Here is a 17,611-nt window from a genome sequence, read left to right as displayed (position 1 = left end):
GGAAAAAATATTTTAACTAATTATTAGGTATTCATTATCTTTTAAAACATTAATGTTTTTGTGTTCATGTTCGTCACGAGCAAATGTACCACCTTACTTTCATTAACAACAATAATAATTTTTAATAATAAAACCCCCTTACAAAAATACATTGACATTTTTAAAAAATAAAATTTAATAAAACTTATAACATTACCTAACTTTTATTAATCCCATTATCCTCACATAAACATTACTAAACTATAATAAATTCAACAACCAAAACCAAAAATAAACTTATAGATGTCATTTATAAAACAAACAAAATTAAATATACAAATAGAGATTAGTAAACAACTACTTCACTCTAACCACGTAATTTAATTTAAGTATTGAACTTATAACTCCCTATCAGGACATTATTGTGAAAAAGTAATAGATTTAATTGTTACATGCCCTAAGTAGGTGTGGACTTATCTACTTTATTGAAATTGAAATGTTATTCACCTTCTTCACTTGGAGAGAAAAATTGTATACATCAGAAAAATAAACAAGTGTAATAGGAAGCAAGCTACTTAATACCCGTTTTTTATGCAAAAAGTAATCAATAAGAATTATTGAATGTTTAAACAAATTCATAAATCTAATAATGAAACACATTTGAAGTAATTAATAGACTAGATAACCTTGGAGCAAAATAGAGATAAGTGCATAGATAATTTTGTATGAAACATTAGCCCCAACATCATCATTTGTTACAAAAGTTAAGAGTTTATTAAAATGTGCTTGTGCATATTTCATTCCATCTTTAACTTAAGAAACCAAATAAGGAGGATAAATTACAATGTCTAGTATCTTTATATTAAATAATGAATATATATACGATATAAATAAAATAAATAAATTTAAAGCTAATTATTGTAACAAACTATATATTTCACTTTAAATTTATACTCATCTTAGCAAATAAAATCTATGGTAGTATTAAGTATGACAGAGAATTCTTATGTAATAAAATATCTAATATAAAAAAATTACAATGTTTAGTATATTAAAATAAAAAATTTAGTTACACAAAGGATTAAGTGTTAATGCAAAAGATTCCTATCTTTTTTATTTTTTATTTTTTATTTTTAAGTTATGATTAAAATTATAAAGAAAAAAAAATCTTATTTATTATAGGGTTGATTTAAATTTTAGTTTTTATATTGCATCATATATAATATCTGTAAAGTTTATTAAAGAAAATAATTAACCAAATATTAAATATAAAAAATCCACAAATTAAAAAAATCATTCGTTAATTAATTAACAAAGATATAAGTTTTTATTTTTTTAAAATAATTTTGCATTTTAAAAATTTAATTTTAAATTATATAAAATTTGTGATACCTCAATAGAAATAAAAATAAAAAAATTTAAATTAAAAAAAAAATTCAATTTTACCAAAACTTTTAATAAAAATTTACAAATTAACTAATAACACAATAATTTTAAATTTAATATTTAATTTTACCAAAACTTTTAATAAAAATTTACAAATTAACTAATAACACAATAATTTTCGCCGAACCTCAATACTATATACTCTGCCTCTGCCTTCAGCGTATAATAGGGGCATTATTCATAGATCGAACCTGCACCATATAGAATCGGTGATCAACCAGACAGTCAATGAATTGAAATTACGTACAGTAAGACTCACACATATAGGTATCTCCCATAAAACACACTTGACATGGAGCTTGTTCGCATAACATTCAAGAAGGATAAGGGATGGCGGAATTGGATTCATCCTTCAGTTCAGCGCGAAAGCCACCATCATTTCGAAGAGCAGTAGTGAGCAAGAAAGGAATAGGCGTTCGCGCTTGGTTGCTGATAGACGGCCATGGCGGGACACAAGTGGTTAAAGCAGGAAAACATGACATCATGCGCCGCACTGGCCTTCCAGCTCGAGACCTCCGCGTACTGGACCCTCTGCTCTCTTATCCCTGCACCATTCTTGGCCGAGACAGAGCAATTGTGATCAATTTGGAGCACATTAAAGCCATAATTACAGCTCACGAGGTTCTTCTGCTCAATTCGACTGACTCCACAGTTGCTCCGTTCATCGTCAATCTGCAAAGGCGCCTTCTCAATGCGCCCTCTCAGGTTTTTGCTCCTCGAACTGTGGGCATTGCTGTTTTTAGCTTTGAGTCCTAGGCAAGTAGCAATTTACAGTTTAATCCCTGGCAGCAGTTTTAAAAGCACAGAGCCTATTTTCCTCTCAGCACATACTGAATAAAAGAAAATTCCAAACTAATATTTGACCAGAAAACTATTTTATATGAGCCAGAGAATTGAAAGCACCGAGGTGTCCTCTTGGCATATTTTTTTGAAGGAAACCTGTAAATTAACATAAATTTATAGCTGACAGTCCGAAAACACGTAAAATAGTAAACAATTTTTGACAGAGGTTACCCATGGAGACGAGGTTAGGGCCTATTGCGGAAGATAGAGACATAATTTGTCTCATAGAAACACAAGAGCCTGAAGGGTGCAAGACACCTCTGTTTGAAGGATACTGGAAGATGGCAGTGTGGAACAAGGCAGCCGGGAATGGCAAAGGGCACGGAGTATCATGGTTTTAGTAAGGGAGAAAGGAGGTTGTCTCATTCAGTTAGAAAAAGAAGACTCAAATAAGCAATTCATTTGGCTTAAAATATCAGAAAATGGAAACCACATCAGAATTGCGGCATTGCTATTTTGCGCCCCAAGTTTCAAAAATCTACAAAGGTAGAGGGCTTGACCACAAAGATCCATTTGCAACCTTAAAAATGGATATTGCAACATATTCGCAGCTAGGTGAAGTCCTTATAGTGGGTGATTTCAACGCTAGGATTGCAAGTGAGCAAGCTAGCCTTCTTTGTTGTAAAGATGATTGCGACCCTATTTGGCTTATAGAAGAAAGTAATCATCAGTGGGAAAGAATTTCAGAGAACAAGGGCTGTAATCTCTTTAGTGAACAATTGCTTACTCTATGTGGGGCTTTTGATTTAGTTATTGGTAATGGCTTGACTAGATGGGCAAAGTCTGGTAATTTCACTTGCAATACTTACAATGGAGCAAGTGTGGTAGATTATGTAATTTGCTCGCATGGCTTGTGTGAGAAAATGGAGGAAGTTTTGATTGGAGATTAGCCGTGGGACTTAAAATCAGATCACAAGCCAATTTATTTATGTTTCTCTTGGATTGGAAAGAAACAAATAGAGTAAAAAATCAGCATGTCCAACAAAATCTCCCATAAGACAGAATTCTTTTGACCCCAAAAAATTGTAATACCTTCAAAATGATGCTAGAGAGGCTCTTTGAGAAGGAGAAAATTACAATTCACAGCCTTCATAGTCATGAATTAACACATTTAATTCAATGCGCACTTGCAAATTGCAAAAAAAAATAATTAAGAAGTCTGAAACAAATTGCTTTCCAGTTAATGCTTGGTTTGACGAGGAATGCAAAAAGGCAAGGAGAATGTGGATATAGTCAAACAAGGATAACATAAAGCTCAAAGCTTACAAGCAGTTATTAAGCAAGAAAAAGGCCGATTTCATGGTTTCAAGGAGGGAAGAACTAATCTTCCTTGGGAAAAATAATCCCAAATTATTTTGGAAGGAGCTCTAACCGAAAAAGATACAAATTGGAAATAATATTACAGCTTCTAAATGGTTTGACAATGCAAGACAACTAAATGAGCAGGTTCCCAAGGTTGACCTTCCCCCTTGGTCAACACTGATACTGAACTCTTCATGGTACAAGAGGTAGAGATGGGTATCAAGAAGTTGGGTGTTGGAAAAGCAAAAGACTTAGCTGAACTCCAAGCAGAATATCTGCAGTGGGGCTCAAAGATTCTTGCACCTCACATAATCTTCAACAACATCATACAACAGGGGCTCCCCACAGATTGGACAACTAGTATGGAAATACCTCTTTTCAAGTGCGGTGACGTCAATAATCCTTCCAATTATAGGACCACCATGATAAACCCTTTGTTTGCAAAGCTATTTGGAAGCATGCTAGAAAACAAAATTAGCAAGTGGGCAGAAGAAAGAGATAAGCGTGCTAAAGGGCAAGCAAGTTTTAGACCTAAACATTCCACAGTTGATCATTGTATAACTTTAGGACACATCATTGAAAAAGTTTGGGAGAAAAAGGAAGAAGCCTTTTGTTTCTTTGTTGATTTCAGAAAAGTGTTTGACTCGGTTCCTAGGGATAAGCTTTGGCACAGAATGGAGGAACTTGGGGTTTCTAAACATTTGAGAGTAGCTATGCATAGACTATATGAAGAGGTGAAAGTCAAAATTAGAACTTCAGCAGGCATTTTTGAAAGTTTTAGAAATGATATCGGGGTCAAGCAAGGTTGCCCACTGTCTCCTACCCTTTTTGGTTTATATATCGACAAGCTTGAGGAGTGGTTAAATTCGCAAGGGGTGATGGTATCTATTTGGGCAAGTTTGTTATAAGGCTTCTTTTGTATGCAGATGACCTTATTCTGATTGCTAAATCGGCTCTTGGTTTGCAAGAGCACTTACTATCCCTTGAGCATTTTTGTAGAAGTGTGGGGATGCAAGTCAATATCAACAAAACGAAAGTAGTGGTTTTCTCTAAGAAAAGAAAAGAAAACATAACCAGCATAAGTTCTACTTTGAAGGCAACATTCTGGAAGAAGTTGCGGATTACAAATACCTCGGAATTGACTTCAACAAAAATCTAAGCTGGAATGGTTGTAGAAAGAAAAGAACTTTGGGGGGTTGGAAAGCATTTTATGCTTTTCAAAATAGGTGTAGAGAGGCAGAGTTACGGGACTAAAAAACCACTCAAACTCTTTTTGGGCTTCTAGTGATTCCGGTGATTCTCTATAGTTGTAAACTATGGGCCAGTAGTACATCTGACATGCAATGGAGACAAATTGAGAAAATTCAGAAGCGTTTGATTACAAACAAATTTAAGATTAAAAGTGCAGTTCCTTATGATATCTTGTTAAGTGAAACAGGGACTGCTCCTATTGAAGCAATTGCTATGGTGCCAGTCATAAGGTATCTAAAAAAAATTGAGCAAATGGAAGAGGGTAGATGGCCCGAGGTTGTCTTTAATGATAGATTGTGCAAGAGCAAAAAAACTTGGATGCAACAAAATAACAAATGGTTTAGTAAATGGGGTATTTGCTTGAACGCATGTCCCATAAACAACAAAGAGATAAAAACTTTTGTTATGGAAAAGTTCCACAAGTGTACTTGGGATAAGGAGCTAGGAAGAGAGAAAAAATACTATATTGAAGTGTTTAATTCCACTCATAGTCATCAACCAAAAGCATACATAGAGGCCAATATTTCTTGGAGAGCTAAAATTCTTATTGCTCAGTTAAGGACTAATTCTCATCAACTTCGTTGTGAAACAGGGCGCTGGAAAAGGCCAAAGGAAGTGTGGGAGGAAAGAGTATGCATTTTTGGTTCTTCCGGAAAAGTGGAAACAGAAAAACATTTCATTTTAGAATGTGAGGCCTTCAAAGACAACAGGGAAAGTTATGAAAATAAGCTGGCAACTAGCTCTTGTGATAATCTATTTAGCGAGGGGTTTGTCGAGAAGCTGGGGGCATTTATTTTGAAGCTTCACAGAAAAAGGGCCAAATACATCAAGCATATGAAGAAGCAATCTGTCCCATAGGCTATCTTTAGCCTCGTGGTTTATTTATTTATTTCTTTCTTTCTTAATATAAAAAAATTTCGGATTCCCTGTGCAGTGTAAATATCAAAGGAAAAAAATAACTTCCATTTTTATTGCTTATACAAACGATGAAAGGAAAAAAATTGAAAGGTTGATTTAATGAATCCAAGTCCTATACCTTGTATTTTATTTCCCTGTCTAAAAAAATAAAATATTGCCACAGTCATTTTTTATATGTAAATAAAAAAATATTATAAATATGATATATAGTTTTTTTTTCTTTTTCTTTTTTCAAAGTAAATGACAAATCATTAACCAAGAAAACGAGGTAATGAAATTGAGTTTTAATACCATATTTAAGAAATGTTGTGGAGAGAGCTAGGAGTTTCATACCATAGAACAAGGTTCTATTTCCATGGGCATTATCCAGCGTCTTAAAGTAGCCACTAGAATACTTGGGGCAGGGGTTGAACCTATGGCAATGCATGGTTATACCCTGTTAAGATGGAGTAGCCATACATATTGATGGGTGGTGGGGTCTATGTCATTTTATGAACCTACTTCCATTCCTTGTTTAAATCCTAGCAATTTAAAGTTTGTTGGGGTATGACCTTGTGTCAAGTTGGATTGCCACATTGGTGACCTAGGTTTAAAACCTAGTGGATGTGCTCTTATGGTTAACGAAGGTGAACAAGTCTTTCTAGGGTGTGGGTTATGTTAATGCAACAATATTGGGCATGTGTGAATATAGAATAATTATTAATAGTGGCCCCCTATGCTAATGCAATCTTTGTGGATGAGGCCAAATGTAAGTCTTTGGTGACATTGACCGACTACATAGCCCTTTCGAAGGATACTTTACACAATTGAAGATTGTAATATCTCCATTTTATTATTTTCGTTAAAAATAACTTTGGCAAAATTACTCCATGAAATTCATTAAAAACACCATAAAATTTACAAAATTTTATACGATAGATATTGCCAGCAAATTAATCAAATTTGCAATAGAACATAGAAATTAAATGAAATGCTGCAAACTCAAAATTAACACAAGAAAACTCAGCAAAATTCAGCCTTATTATATTAACAGTGTTCCACAGGGACGCGCCCCCAGGGTGGGGGACATGCTTCCTCGCTCCCCCACGCTCCTGGGATGGGGAAACTCTTGGGGAAACGTTTTCCCACATCCCCTTTTTTGGGGAAACTCGGGGAAACTCTCGGGGGGACTTTTTCTTGGTGACGAAAAGCGTCCCCTGAGCTCCCCCCAATGTTTTTTTTGCTAATAACAATTAATAACATAAAAATTATAAATTTTAATATAATTAAAAAAATGAAAATAAAAACTAAAGGATAAATTAAAACTTTAAAACATAATCATTGACATTTCTCATTAACCCTACAATTTTACCTTGCCGCTCGACATTTTCCTTCTACTGTTGCTCAACAATTCACCCTGCCGCTCGAGATTTTCCTACTGCCACTGCTCGACATTTTTCATTTGAAATTTGTTGTGATTCAGATTTACCATTAGCCGGGGGCCTAAGACAATTGGAGTTGTCGGATTGGAGTTGCGATTTTCATTTTGTGACTTGGAGCCACCGGATTGGAGTTGTGATTTATTATTTAGTACTTTTTGAGAAATTTACTAGTATTTCACTGCTTTCTATGTTTACTTTTAGTTTAGTATTCTATGGCTATTTTAGACTTCAACATAATGTCATTGTCATATGATGAATTTACTTTCGATGTGCATTGTGTAATTTCAATTGTCAAATGATTAATTTAATTTAGATGTACCTTGCATAATATTAATGCCCATTGCCAAATGATGAATTTAGATGGAACATTGCATAATGTCAAATGATGGATGCAATTAAGTAATTTACTTTTAGATTTACAATTTTACATTGATGATTGCAAAAATGTCAAATGATAATTATGATTCATAATAGTCTAATACGAAATGATGATCATATTTAGATGTACATTTCATAATTATTAAGAATTACTATTTACTAACTTAGTTATTGACATATTGTTGGGATTTTATTTTTTATTTATATATATATATTTTTATAATATAATAATTTTTATGACTTCGACGTCCCTCCTTTTCCTCGAAATTTCCCTAAATTTTGGGGTTGTTTATATACGTCCCCCTTGTGCATATCCCCGCTCTCGCGTTTCCCCGTCCCGGAAACTTGGTGGAACATTGTATATTAATAGGGTTTTGAGAACCTGTTACAAACTCCAACAAATGGCTAACAATAGCTCTTGATCCTCCATCACATTACTGGAAATGACGCCCAAATCGGAGATCTGGGTGATCCCCACTCCAATCCACAGATTTGTGCCAAATTTGCTTGCCAACTGATGTTGATGAAATTCTATGAGATTTTTGAATGAAATATCCACAATACTGAGTTGGGGTTTCGTCCAACACACCAAGAAACCCAAGGGTTTTCACTTTAGGGCTTGTTACTACAAAATTTAGTAGGCCCTAGAGAGGGAAAGCCTATAGGACAAAATCTAGACTAAGTGCTAACAATGGACAATGGCCCAATGTTATCACAACCAAGGTCCCTTGCTCTTTACGGACTTTCACCGATGGGAGGAGTCTCAATAAGATGATAATCACCTTTAATTGATATTCTAGGTATAAGGCACGAAGTGATCAAGCCAGAGCTCATTTGAAGGAGAGGCTCAATAAAGGTATAAGGCTTCAAAGAAACAAATCACTCTCTAAGAAAAGCCCTAGAAAAGAAGGCACAAGACCTAGGGTTTTGAGGTTTTTTTATGGTAATAAATATTCACAAGGTTAAGGCCCGAGAGAAAAGGCTTATTGAGATATACTCAACAAGTACTAAGCTCATACAACTTTCAAAGAAGTCCCCAAGTTGAGGGAGAAGAAACAAGGGTTTCCCTCTTAGAGCAACACTTAGGGCAAGAGATTTTATAGATGAGATTCAAGTGGTTTCCCACCAAACTTGGAACATAGGTAGCCTAGACCCTAAGATTGATGTTTAGGCTCTTGAATTCCCAAAAAGTCTTCTCCCTAAAATTTCCCTACAAGCCCTAGATTTTTGCCCTAGCCTTAAAGGACCAAATTTTAAGAGGAAAAATTATGGATGAAAAGTAGAGATGACTACCAAGGGCTTGGATTAGTGCTTTGTCCTTTGGGCATATGGAGTCTTGGGATGTTCAAGATGAGCTAAATCGTCTTTAAGGAGGCTTAAAAATGATGCCCTACGTACCACATTTAAACATTTACCCACTTCAAAGATATGGAATTTCATCTAGAGTTCAAGAATTTCCTCAACTAGGAACATTCATTACATGCCATACATTGAATGACATATGCAATACTCAACTAGAAAGCCTTCCAAAGTTAATTTTCAATAATTAGGACACAATTAGCACATTCTAGAAGCAAAACTTCCATACATCAAACAAATTCGTGAATTATATAAAGAAATTATTGTTGATTTGGGGTAGCATCAGATGTGCTCTAGGCCTCAAATTTTGCAAGGAGGCTTGGGTACATGTATTCCAAAGAACCCAGAAACTGTTTTGGAAAATTCCACCCAGAGACGATTTTATTAAAATAATTAATATTTTTAATGGAGTTCCTAAGTCTAAACTTAGGAAAATTAAAATATTAATGAGTATTAATCTAATTGTGGGTGTAACTTCTAGAAGAAGACAGAGATCAAGCCAAAACGATAGGAGCCTTTGATTAGGAGTTAATCTAAGCCGTTGGTTGTCCAACAGAAAGATATAAGAAGGGATTTGAGGGTCATTTAGAAAACACACCAAGAGAGATCAAGAAATCGATTTTATGAAGTGAGAAGTTCTCAGGAAGAAAATTCGATTGAGGAGATTTCTTGTAGTTGAGTGGCAGGGATAGCATCCAGAGAGAGAGTGACTTTCTCGGCCGAAGACTCATTAGCAAAGAGAGGTAGAGAGTAATCCAACAATGGCAGCACTAAGCCAGAGGGGTTGACGCAGAGCCATGCAGAGGCAGCGCAGAAGCCAGTGAGGAGTCCGAAATTTGTAGAGGGAATTCGAGTTTTAGAAGCCGAGAGCCGGGGTGTGAGACTGGGAGGCAGAAATCGAATCTCTTGGGCAGCAAATTGACCAGTCAAAGGATTGACGCAGTCCCTAGAGAGCTTGACGTTGCGCTGACGTAGAGGCAGTGCAGAGTCAGCCAAAAAAGTCGGGGGGCAATCAATCTGGGGCTGGATCAACTAGGATTTCCAGTGATAGTGTGAGGTAACCTCACAATTCTTTTTGTCAGTATTTCTCTCTCTGTAATCGAATAACCTGAGAGGTATTCAGAGATGTATTCAGAATTTGCTACTGCTTAATAATAATAAATCCTTAGAATTGTTGCACCAGTTTTCCTGCATTGGGTTTTTCCGGGGACATTTGTCCAAAAATAACGGTGTCCTATGTGTTTGTATTTCCTTGCTCAAATTCTATGTTTCAGAATCATATTTAATTTGGTGTACGCTGCTTTAGTAATTTGCTTCAATATTTCAAGAAGAAATCCGAAATAAGTTTGTAATGTAATTTACAATCTAGGTGAAGTACATTTAGCTGGTTGCAGTAGGATTCTTGAGATTGTTAGATCTAGGAATTTCAGATGGTATCAAAGCATTTGATGTGAAACAGGAAGAGCAGATCTAGCACTGAAGCAAGGGCCAAGTTGCTGCAACAAGCAACAGTTTGAATCCCCTGAGGGATTGCGCAGTTCTAGCCAGGAGTGCTATATTTTCGAGGTTGTCTCTCTCTAAGTGAGTCGATAGAGAGGTAAGACTACCGGATCGAGAATTTGCCAGAGGCAAAGGGAGCCACACAGAGCCTCAGTGCGGAGCTAGGAGGACACAATTTTTTGCAAGCTGAGTGCTATGCAGAAAAGCTGCGGAAGAAGGACGCAGATCGCATAGTGAGGGAATACTTCCTTAGTGGTTTCGTTCCGAGGAAATCAGTATTTCTCATTTGCTGGGCAACAGAGGAGCAACAGACTTACCAACTCCATCAGGAGTACGTAATCCAGCCTAGAAGTTACGCAGTAGGGAGAAAGAGGGAGTTGTTCGACAATTTTCGAAGGAGATGGCAACCAGTGGCTTGAGGGATCAGGACAAGTTGGACGGAGCATCCAATTATGTCATCTAGAAGGCTAGAATGTCTTTCCTTCTAGATGAGCATGCCCTTAAGACATATGTCGACAACGTGGTGGCTAAACCCGCAGATGTAGATCTACTGACAAAGTACAAGGTTGAGATGGAAAACACCAAGAGGATGATCCTGGATGGAGTCAAGGATCACGTGGTGTGCCACGTTGCTAGCAGAGCGATTGCTAAGGAGATGTGGGATGCCTTGGCCATGTTATATCAGGGATCTTCCGAGTAGCGGAAGATGTACTTATATCAAATGTTGAGATCTGCTCAGATGCAGAAAGAGAGCGTGTGGATCCATTCCTCACGAAGCTGAAGGAAACCCTTGATGAGTTGTTTGCTGCGGGGTGTTGACCTCTACTGGGTGGCAACATCTCTTCGGTTTTGTTTCTTGTTTGGGTGGCGACTCCATTTTTCTCATTTTTCCCAGACAAGAAGATTTCCTCATATCTGCTTGTGTTTACTTTTTGGATCCTAGAATCAGATTCGTTGTTCAAGTGGCGACTCCACTTCTTTCATCTTTTGATTTTCTTGAGCAAAGAGCTAGTTCTATCATCCATCTGATCCCTTATTGTTCATCATGGATTATTCATTTAAACCATGTCATTTTACTGATAATCTCCATGATCTTCCGAAAGAGGCCATTGGTAAATTACTTAAGTTCTCGGGTGATGATTCGGTCGCTGTTAAAAGGCATTTAAACATGTTTACTTGTGTAATGATCTTATACTGTAGATTTCCTCAATACAATAATGAAGATTTCAAGATGCGTCTATTTGTCCGTTCTTTAGAGGGTGATGCCTTGAATTGGTTTAATAACTTTCCTAATGATTTTTTCACTTCTTTACAAGACATTCTCAATGCTTTTAAAGATAGATATGATAGTCCAAACAGCTTGCCTTCTACTTCTAAAATTGTTGAACAGAAAGAAAGTAATTCAGCTGTTGAAGAAAGATTTCAAGGTCAGAATGTGTCATCCACCGGAAATATTGCAGATCATCATAGTGGAAAATCAGGGACAAATAACAATGAAAGGGAAGAACAAAAGCAAATTATACAAGATTTAAAGATGCTGGTGAAAAATCTGGAAAGCAACCAAACTAATCTTATCAATGATGTTAAAACTTTACGCACCCATCTGGAAAAACGTAATAAGGAGATTGAGGACACGCAAAATCAGTATGCTAAGGAAATTGAGGCCATGAAAATTAAGTATGAAACAGAAATTAGAAGCATGCAAAACAAGATGTCAGTCTTAGAGGAAAATATGGTGACCATGAAAACTGATCATGATAGGGAAATTGACTCTATGACATTCAATCATAACAATCAGTTGGCTGACATGCAAGCGAATCATAAAGAAGAAATAAATTTCATGCAGCATTGCTTGATGAACATAGAGGAAAAGAATGATAAAGTAATAAAACACATGCAAGAACACCATGCCATGCAAATCAGTGCTATAAGGGATGAATGCTCTAATCAGATGGATGCCATTAGAATACAAGTTCAAAAGATTCAACAATGGTCAGATGATAAGAGAAACCAGGAGCCTTCTCATTTGCCGCAACAAGTTCCATCTTACTATGAGGAGGTCATTAGGTGGATAATTGAAGGTGATCCAGATAAGCTTAAAAACGATAAAAATCAGATGCAAGACACAAAAAGACTTAGCATGCATATCTTACACACTTCATCTGATAGTTTCGAAACAGAAAGTTCCAGATCATCAGTAATTCATCCTGCCAGAAAGAAGAAGCGCAAGAGGAAGAAGATTAGACGAAGATTTGATGCATCAGACGGCCGTGAGCAGCTTGATTTTCGGATAGGAAGGAGTCCTACCATATGCAAAATTGGACATGGCACATCCGACAAGCAGCCGACAGATTTGCCTCAAAGCAGGCAAATGCTCAGTATGCACTATATTGAGCACATCTGATGCCGTGAGGCATTTTTTGTATTGTATTTCTAACTCTACTCCTTGTCTTTTCAGCATTTCATTTCTGTTTTAGGATTAGATTTACTTTTCATGTTATTAGATAGTTAATAAATGAAGAGCTTTTATCTTTCCTGTGCTTAATGTATATGCTGATTTTTTGGGATGGACGCTACTTATTTTTGTTGTATGGATGCAGATTCTGGATTCTCACATTCCTGCAAGCAGCAACGTGTCCCCAAGTAGAGCCAGATGTTGACCTCTACTGGTCAACTACCCATGCAGTGCACCCCGTTTTTCTTGACAGAAAGAAGCAGCACCTGATCAGCATGTCCGTGCCATCCTGCCATCATCAACAGCTTGATCTTTTTGATTGTAAACCCAGTCTGCATGTATTAATTGTAAATAATCTTAGCAGACATGAGTCATGTATGTAATTTGCCTAGGTGGACCTAACTTTCTATGATAATCTATGTCCCGGAAGGTTTTTCGTCTCACCGATCCATGGATCGGCAGAGTTTTCCTTCAAACCTGACCCCAAAGCCGGGATGCATTTTGTCATTAGAACCTTAGGAGAATCCTAGTGTGTTAATCTGCTAGATTATAGTTGTGTCGCAGAACTAGGTGATTTATGAGGGTTTGTATTAAGTGGGCTTGTCCCCTTGAGATGTAAATTGTAAAAGTCATGATGTAATGTGTCCTGAGGGTGGAGAAATGTTTTAAATCCCCTCATGAGTCCTAAGTCTTAGGTCCTAGGTGATGTTTCCGAAAGCTTAGTTCAGTGATCCATTTTAAATGAATTAAAAAATTAAAAAATGAATAAAAATAATAAAATAATAAAAAATAATAAAAAAATTAAAAAATGAAGCAAAAACCCTAACTAATAAAATAATAATATTTTAAGTTAATAAATCGACGGATGAGATCAAGAGATGTCTTGATTCTCATCAACGGTCGAGATCATTTCTACATGGATCACTGAACTAGCTGTTAGGATCATTTCCTTTATATAGGGTCTTAGTGGGTCATTTCAAATTATCTGATCTGTGAGTCTGTACTGAAAGCTCTCTTGTAATCTGATTTCTGATTAATAAAGAAGACTTTGGGGTCCAAATCGTGTTGGTGTTGCTCTCTGGAATTGCTGTGAGATCTTTAATTTTCTGCATATTTCAGTTTTCAGCCATTAATCATAGCTAGTTTTTAGAGTAGTGTGAGCACAGGTATCTTGTTCACCTGCTAGGGTTTGAGGGCTGCTAGGGTTTCTGAAATAATGGCAGGTATCTCCATTATTTCCTGAGATCTAGCAGCTTTCTCTCTCTCTTTGCTGATGGTTGCTTGAGATGTGCAGGAAAACATTTTTTTGAAGGAAATTTTGTGGGCGTTCGGGGAAGTTCTCGGCTGAACCAGCCAACTCCCGCAAGCACTTTCTGTGCAGAGCCCAGCTGATTGTGCCCTGGGTTAATCTTTTAAGTTTTATTTCGTGTTTCACATTGAGAGATTTTTCTTTCTGTTCACAGTGAAGTTCAAAATTTCTGATATTCTGAAAGTTTTTCTGCTCTTATTTGCTGAATCTGGCTATTTCAGGGGCCAAAAATCTGTAAATTAGCAGCTGTTCTAGGGTTACAAATTTTTTTATTAGGGTTTTAGATTTTGCTTTATGCAGTTTGATTAGGGTTTTGTCGTTTTTTGCAGGACTGCCGTCAAGGTTGATACGCTGACATACAGTGCATGAACATCAGTTTTCAGCGTGGACAACAAGGGAAAGTCCATCGATTTACAGTCTTGTACGTTGCTCCACGTTTCCAAGCTGCTCCATACACCGTAAACGCAAAGCATCGGACCAAACTCTTGGTTCAAATCGAGGTCATACTCCGAATGCTCATATAAGTGCGGTAACAGTATTGCGTGGTTTGCTGCGTTGTGCGTGGAAGTGAATCCGTCATCAATCATTCGCACAAAAGCAATCCGTCGATTTCTGAACTGTATCCGAAGCAGGGTCATGAAAATTTGCAGAACTTTTCTCAGTCTAAACTATTCAGCGTCGGATCTGCTCAGGTGAGATCAGCAACCAAAAATTTGTCGATTTTCTGCATGGTAGGCTATCTGTCATCGGGCCAGGTATTTTCATTAAACGATTGCGTCTCCAGGTCAAATCGATTCCATTTTTTTACCTTGCCGCCGTCGGTTTGCATAAGGAATGGTTATCTGTCTAACGCATTTGATATTTCCCCTCCGTAGCCTTTTCTTCACAGCGCAGCCGTCCCATATACACTGAGCATTTACCTTTTTACGAACAGGGTCAGCGCATTTAAAATCTTACCTTGAGATACGTCTGGCTGGGTTTTACGCTGGCTGGGTTTTACGTTGAAATACGTCTGGCTAGGTCTTTCCCTTTGAGCTCGTTTACTCTTGTGAATATTAATATGTTTTAAGTTTTAGCGTATTTAGATTTTAGGTTTAAGTTTCTTTTTTATTTAGATATTGGCATAGCATTTTGGTTAGCGTTTCATTTTAGTTTAGTTTTATTAATTTAGATTTAATAGTTTCTATAAAAAAAAAAAAAAAAAAAAAATACGATTGGCATATGTTAGTTCTTTTTTTTAGATATATATATATATATATATATATTTTTTTTTTATAGTTGAAGTTTAGTTTTACATTTTAGGATTTTTATAATATAAAAAAAAAAAATATATATATATATATATATATATTTTTTTTTTTTTTAGTTTTATTTTTAATGAATTTAGTTTTAGATTTTTCCTCTTTTTTTGATTTAAAAAAAAAAAAAATATAAAAAATGAAAATAAAAAGGTTTAGGTTAGAGCTGTCTAGAATTTAGATTTAGATTTTAAATTTTCTTTAGACTTAGGCTTTAGAGATTTTAAAATTTTTAGATTTGACTTTTATATTTTTATTTAAGTTTTCAAAAAAAAAAAAAAAAAAAAAATTTGAAAAAAAATATTAACATTTTGGAAAATTATTTTTGCCAGATTTCAGTTGCTTTCATGTTATATTTTTATTGCTGAGATCTAAAGTTTTCAAGCCGAGATGCGAAATTGATATCTGATTGATGGTTTATGATTCTCGTGGTGATTAAAAGCATTCATCTTTTCAAATCTTCAATTGCCGGGTATCGTTTTGGTCATATGATTTAGCTGATGATAGATGGTTGCTATTCATGGTCCATGTTTCTATATCATTTAAAAAGTAATCACTTAAACATTAACTCCACAAGGCACTGGTCTGCTAAATTAACCAAATCATCGCGTCCTTTTTTACATCGTGTCTCGTGTCTCCCAACCAACTGGTCGACAGTTGGTCACATCATCTCACAGGGTCTACCCCCCTTAGCCGCGGGAGACAGGCTCAAACGGAGGGATCGGGGATCAGAGTGACAGCCCCCGGTCTGAGCGTTGTCGTGTCAATCCGCGCGACAACACGGGGCATACACCTCAGGATTCAGATTTAGTTAGACTAGCCCTCAATTCTATCTAAGATGAGTGGCAAGTATTTGTCCAGAGTATCCTGGGCAGAGCAACATTGCCTAATTGTGATGAGATGTAGGCAACTCTAAAACAAGAGGAGTTGAGGAGAGACCTGGTCAAGGTCAAACTTAATGGAAACAACAACAGCAATGGGTCAAAGCCCAAGGAGGAGGAGGACAATGCAACCCTTGATTCGAAGGGACAACAGGGGCAACAAAGACGAAAGAAGGGTGTCTCCAAGGTAAAGTGTTTCAGATGTGGCGAGAGGGGCCACTATGCATCCTAGTGTCCTTTGAAGAAAAAGGATAAGGATGAGAAGCATGATCCTAAGGTTGCAGCCGGGGCAACAAAGACGAAAGAAGGATGTCTCCAAGGTAAAGTGTTTCAGATGTGGCGAGAGGGGCCACTATGCATCCTAGTGTCCTTTGAAGAAAAATGACAAGGATGAGAAGCATGATCCTAAGGTTGCAGCCGCAAAGATCGAAGAGGAGGAGTTTGCCATGACAGCTGAGATACCTCTAGGAGGGAGGTGGGCTAATTTGGAGCTATAGTTCGAAAGAGCTACAGATGGGCAGGATCCTTGAGGAGTCCACCTCTTGGATCAATACCTTGCTATGGGAGCCTAGTTGTGCAGTAGCAGGATGGACTAGTGTCGGATGGTGCCGAGGAGTGTCGAGGAGACAGTTGCAGTGGCTAGGAGCGCTAGAGACTGAACAACACAGAGCAGAGTTGGCAATAGTGCAGATGGCACAGAGCATAGGTCAGCAACAACGCAATAGATTTAGAGGGTCAGCGCAGAAACTAGCAGCAGTAAGGCTTCAACATTCACGTTATTGAACACAGTTAGTTCAGTAATTTTGGATGTTTTTCAGTTGCTTCTCTAAGCAACTGAGTTGCAGTACAGACGCAGTATTAGCAGTGGCAGTGCTAGCAGCATAGAAGATGCAACATTTGCGAGGGAGTTGTAGTAAAGACGTAGCATTGGCAGTGGCAGTGTCAAAGGCAACCGTACAGTTATAGCAACAACGTAGTAGTTGGTTGACAACATGTCAGACTTCAACAACGCAGAGAACGATGCTTCAGAGTCGAAGCAGTATGCAGCAACAGTATATTGCTAGAGCACATTCCTCGCTAAGAGGGAGTGTTGATTTGGGGTAGCATTGGATGTGCTCTAGGCCTCAAATTTTGCAGGGAGGCTTGGGCACAGGTATTCCAAAGAATCCAGAAACCGTTTTGGGAAATTCCACCCAGAGACGATTTTATTAAAATAATTAATTTTTTTAATGGAGTTCCTAAGTCTAAACTTAGTAAAATTAAAATATTAA

At 36.9% G+C, this 17,611-nt stretch overlaps 1 protein-coding gene across 1 annotated transcript in view; it reads left to right on the top strand.

Annotated features, from left to right (window-relative positions):
• Positions 1 to 1,593: 1,593 nt before the first annotated feature.
• LOC149146552 (magnesium transporter MRS2-3-like) overlaps positions 1,594 to 17,611 on the top strand; it is a 203,673-nt gene continuing 187,655 nt past the window's right edge. The window contains exon 1 of the mRNA XM_089452960.1: positions 1,594 to 2,130. Within this exon, the coding sequence (XP_089309086.1) occupies positions 1,756 to 2,130 (375 nt within the window). The 5' untranslated portion in view covers positions 1,594 to 1,755. The remainder of the gene's footprint in view (positions 2,131 to 17,611) is intronic.

The sequence above is a fragment of the Pinus tabuliformis genome, chromosome X (assembly GCF_031772625.1).
Source record: "Pinus tabuliformis cultivar Carrire ecotype Pingquan chromosome X, CPIR1, whole genome shotgun sequence".
In the NCBI taxonomy this organism is placed as follows: Eukaryota; Viridiplantae; Streptophyta; class Pinopsida; order Pinales; family Pinaceae; genus Pinus; species Pinus tabuliformis.
The sequence above is the reverse complement of the archived record's forward strand: the minus strand, read 5'-3'. Positions and strand labels throughout refer to the sequence as shown.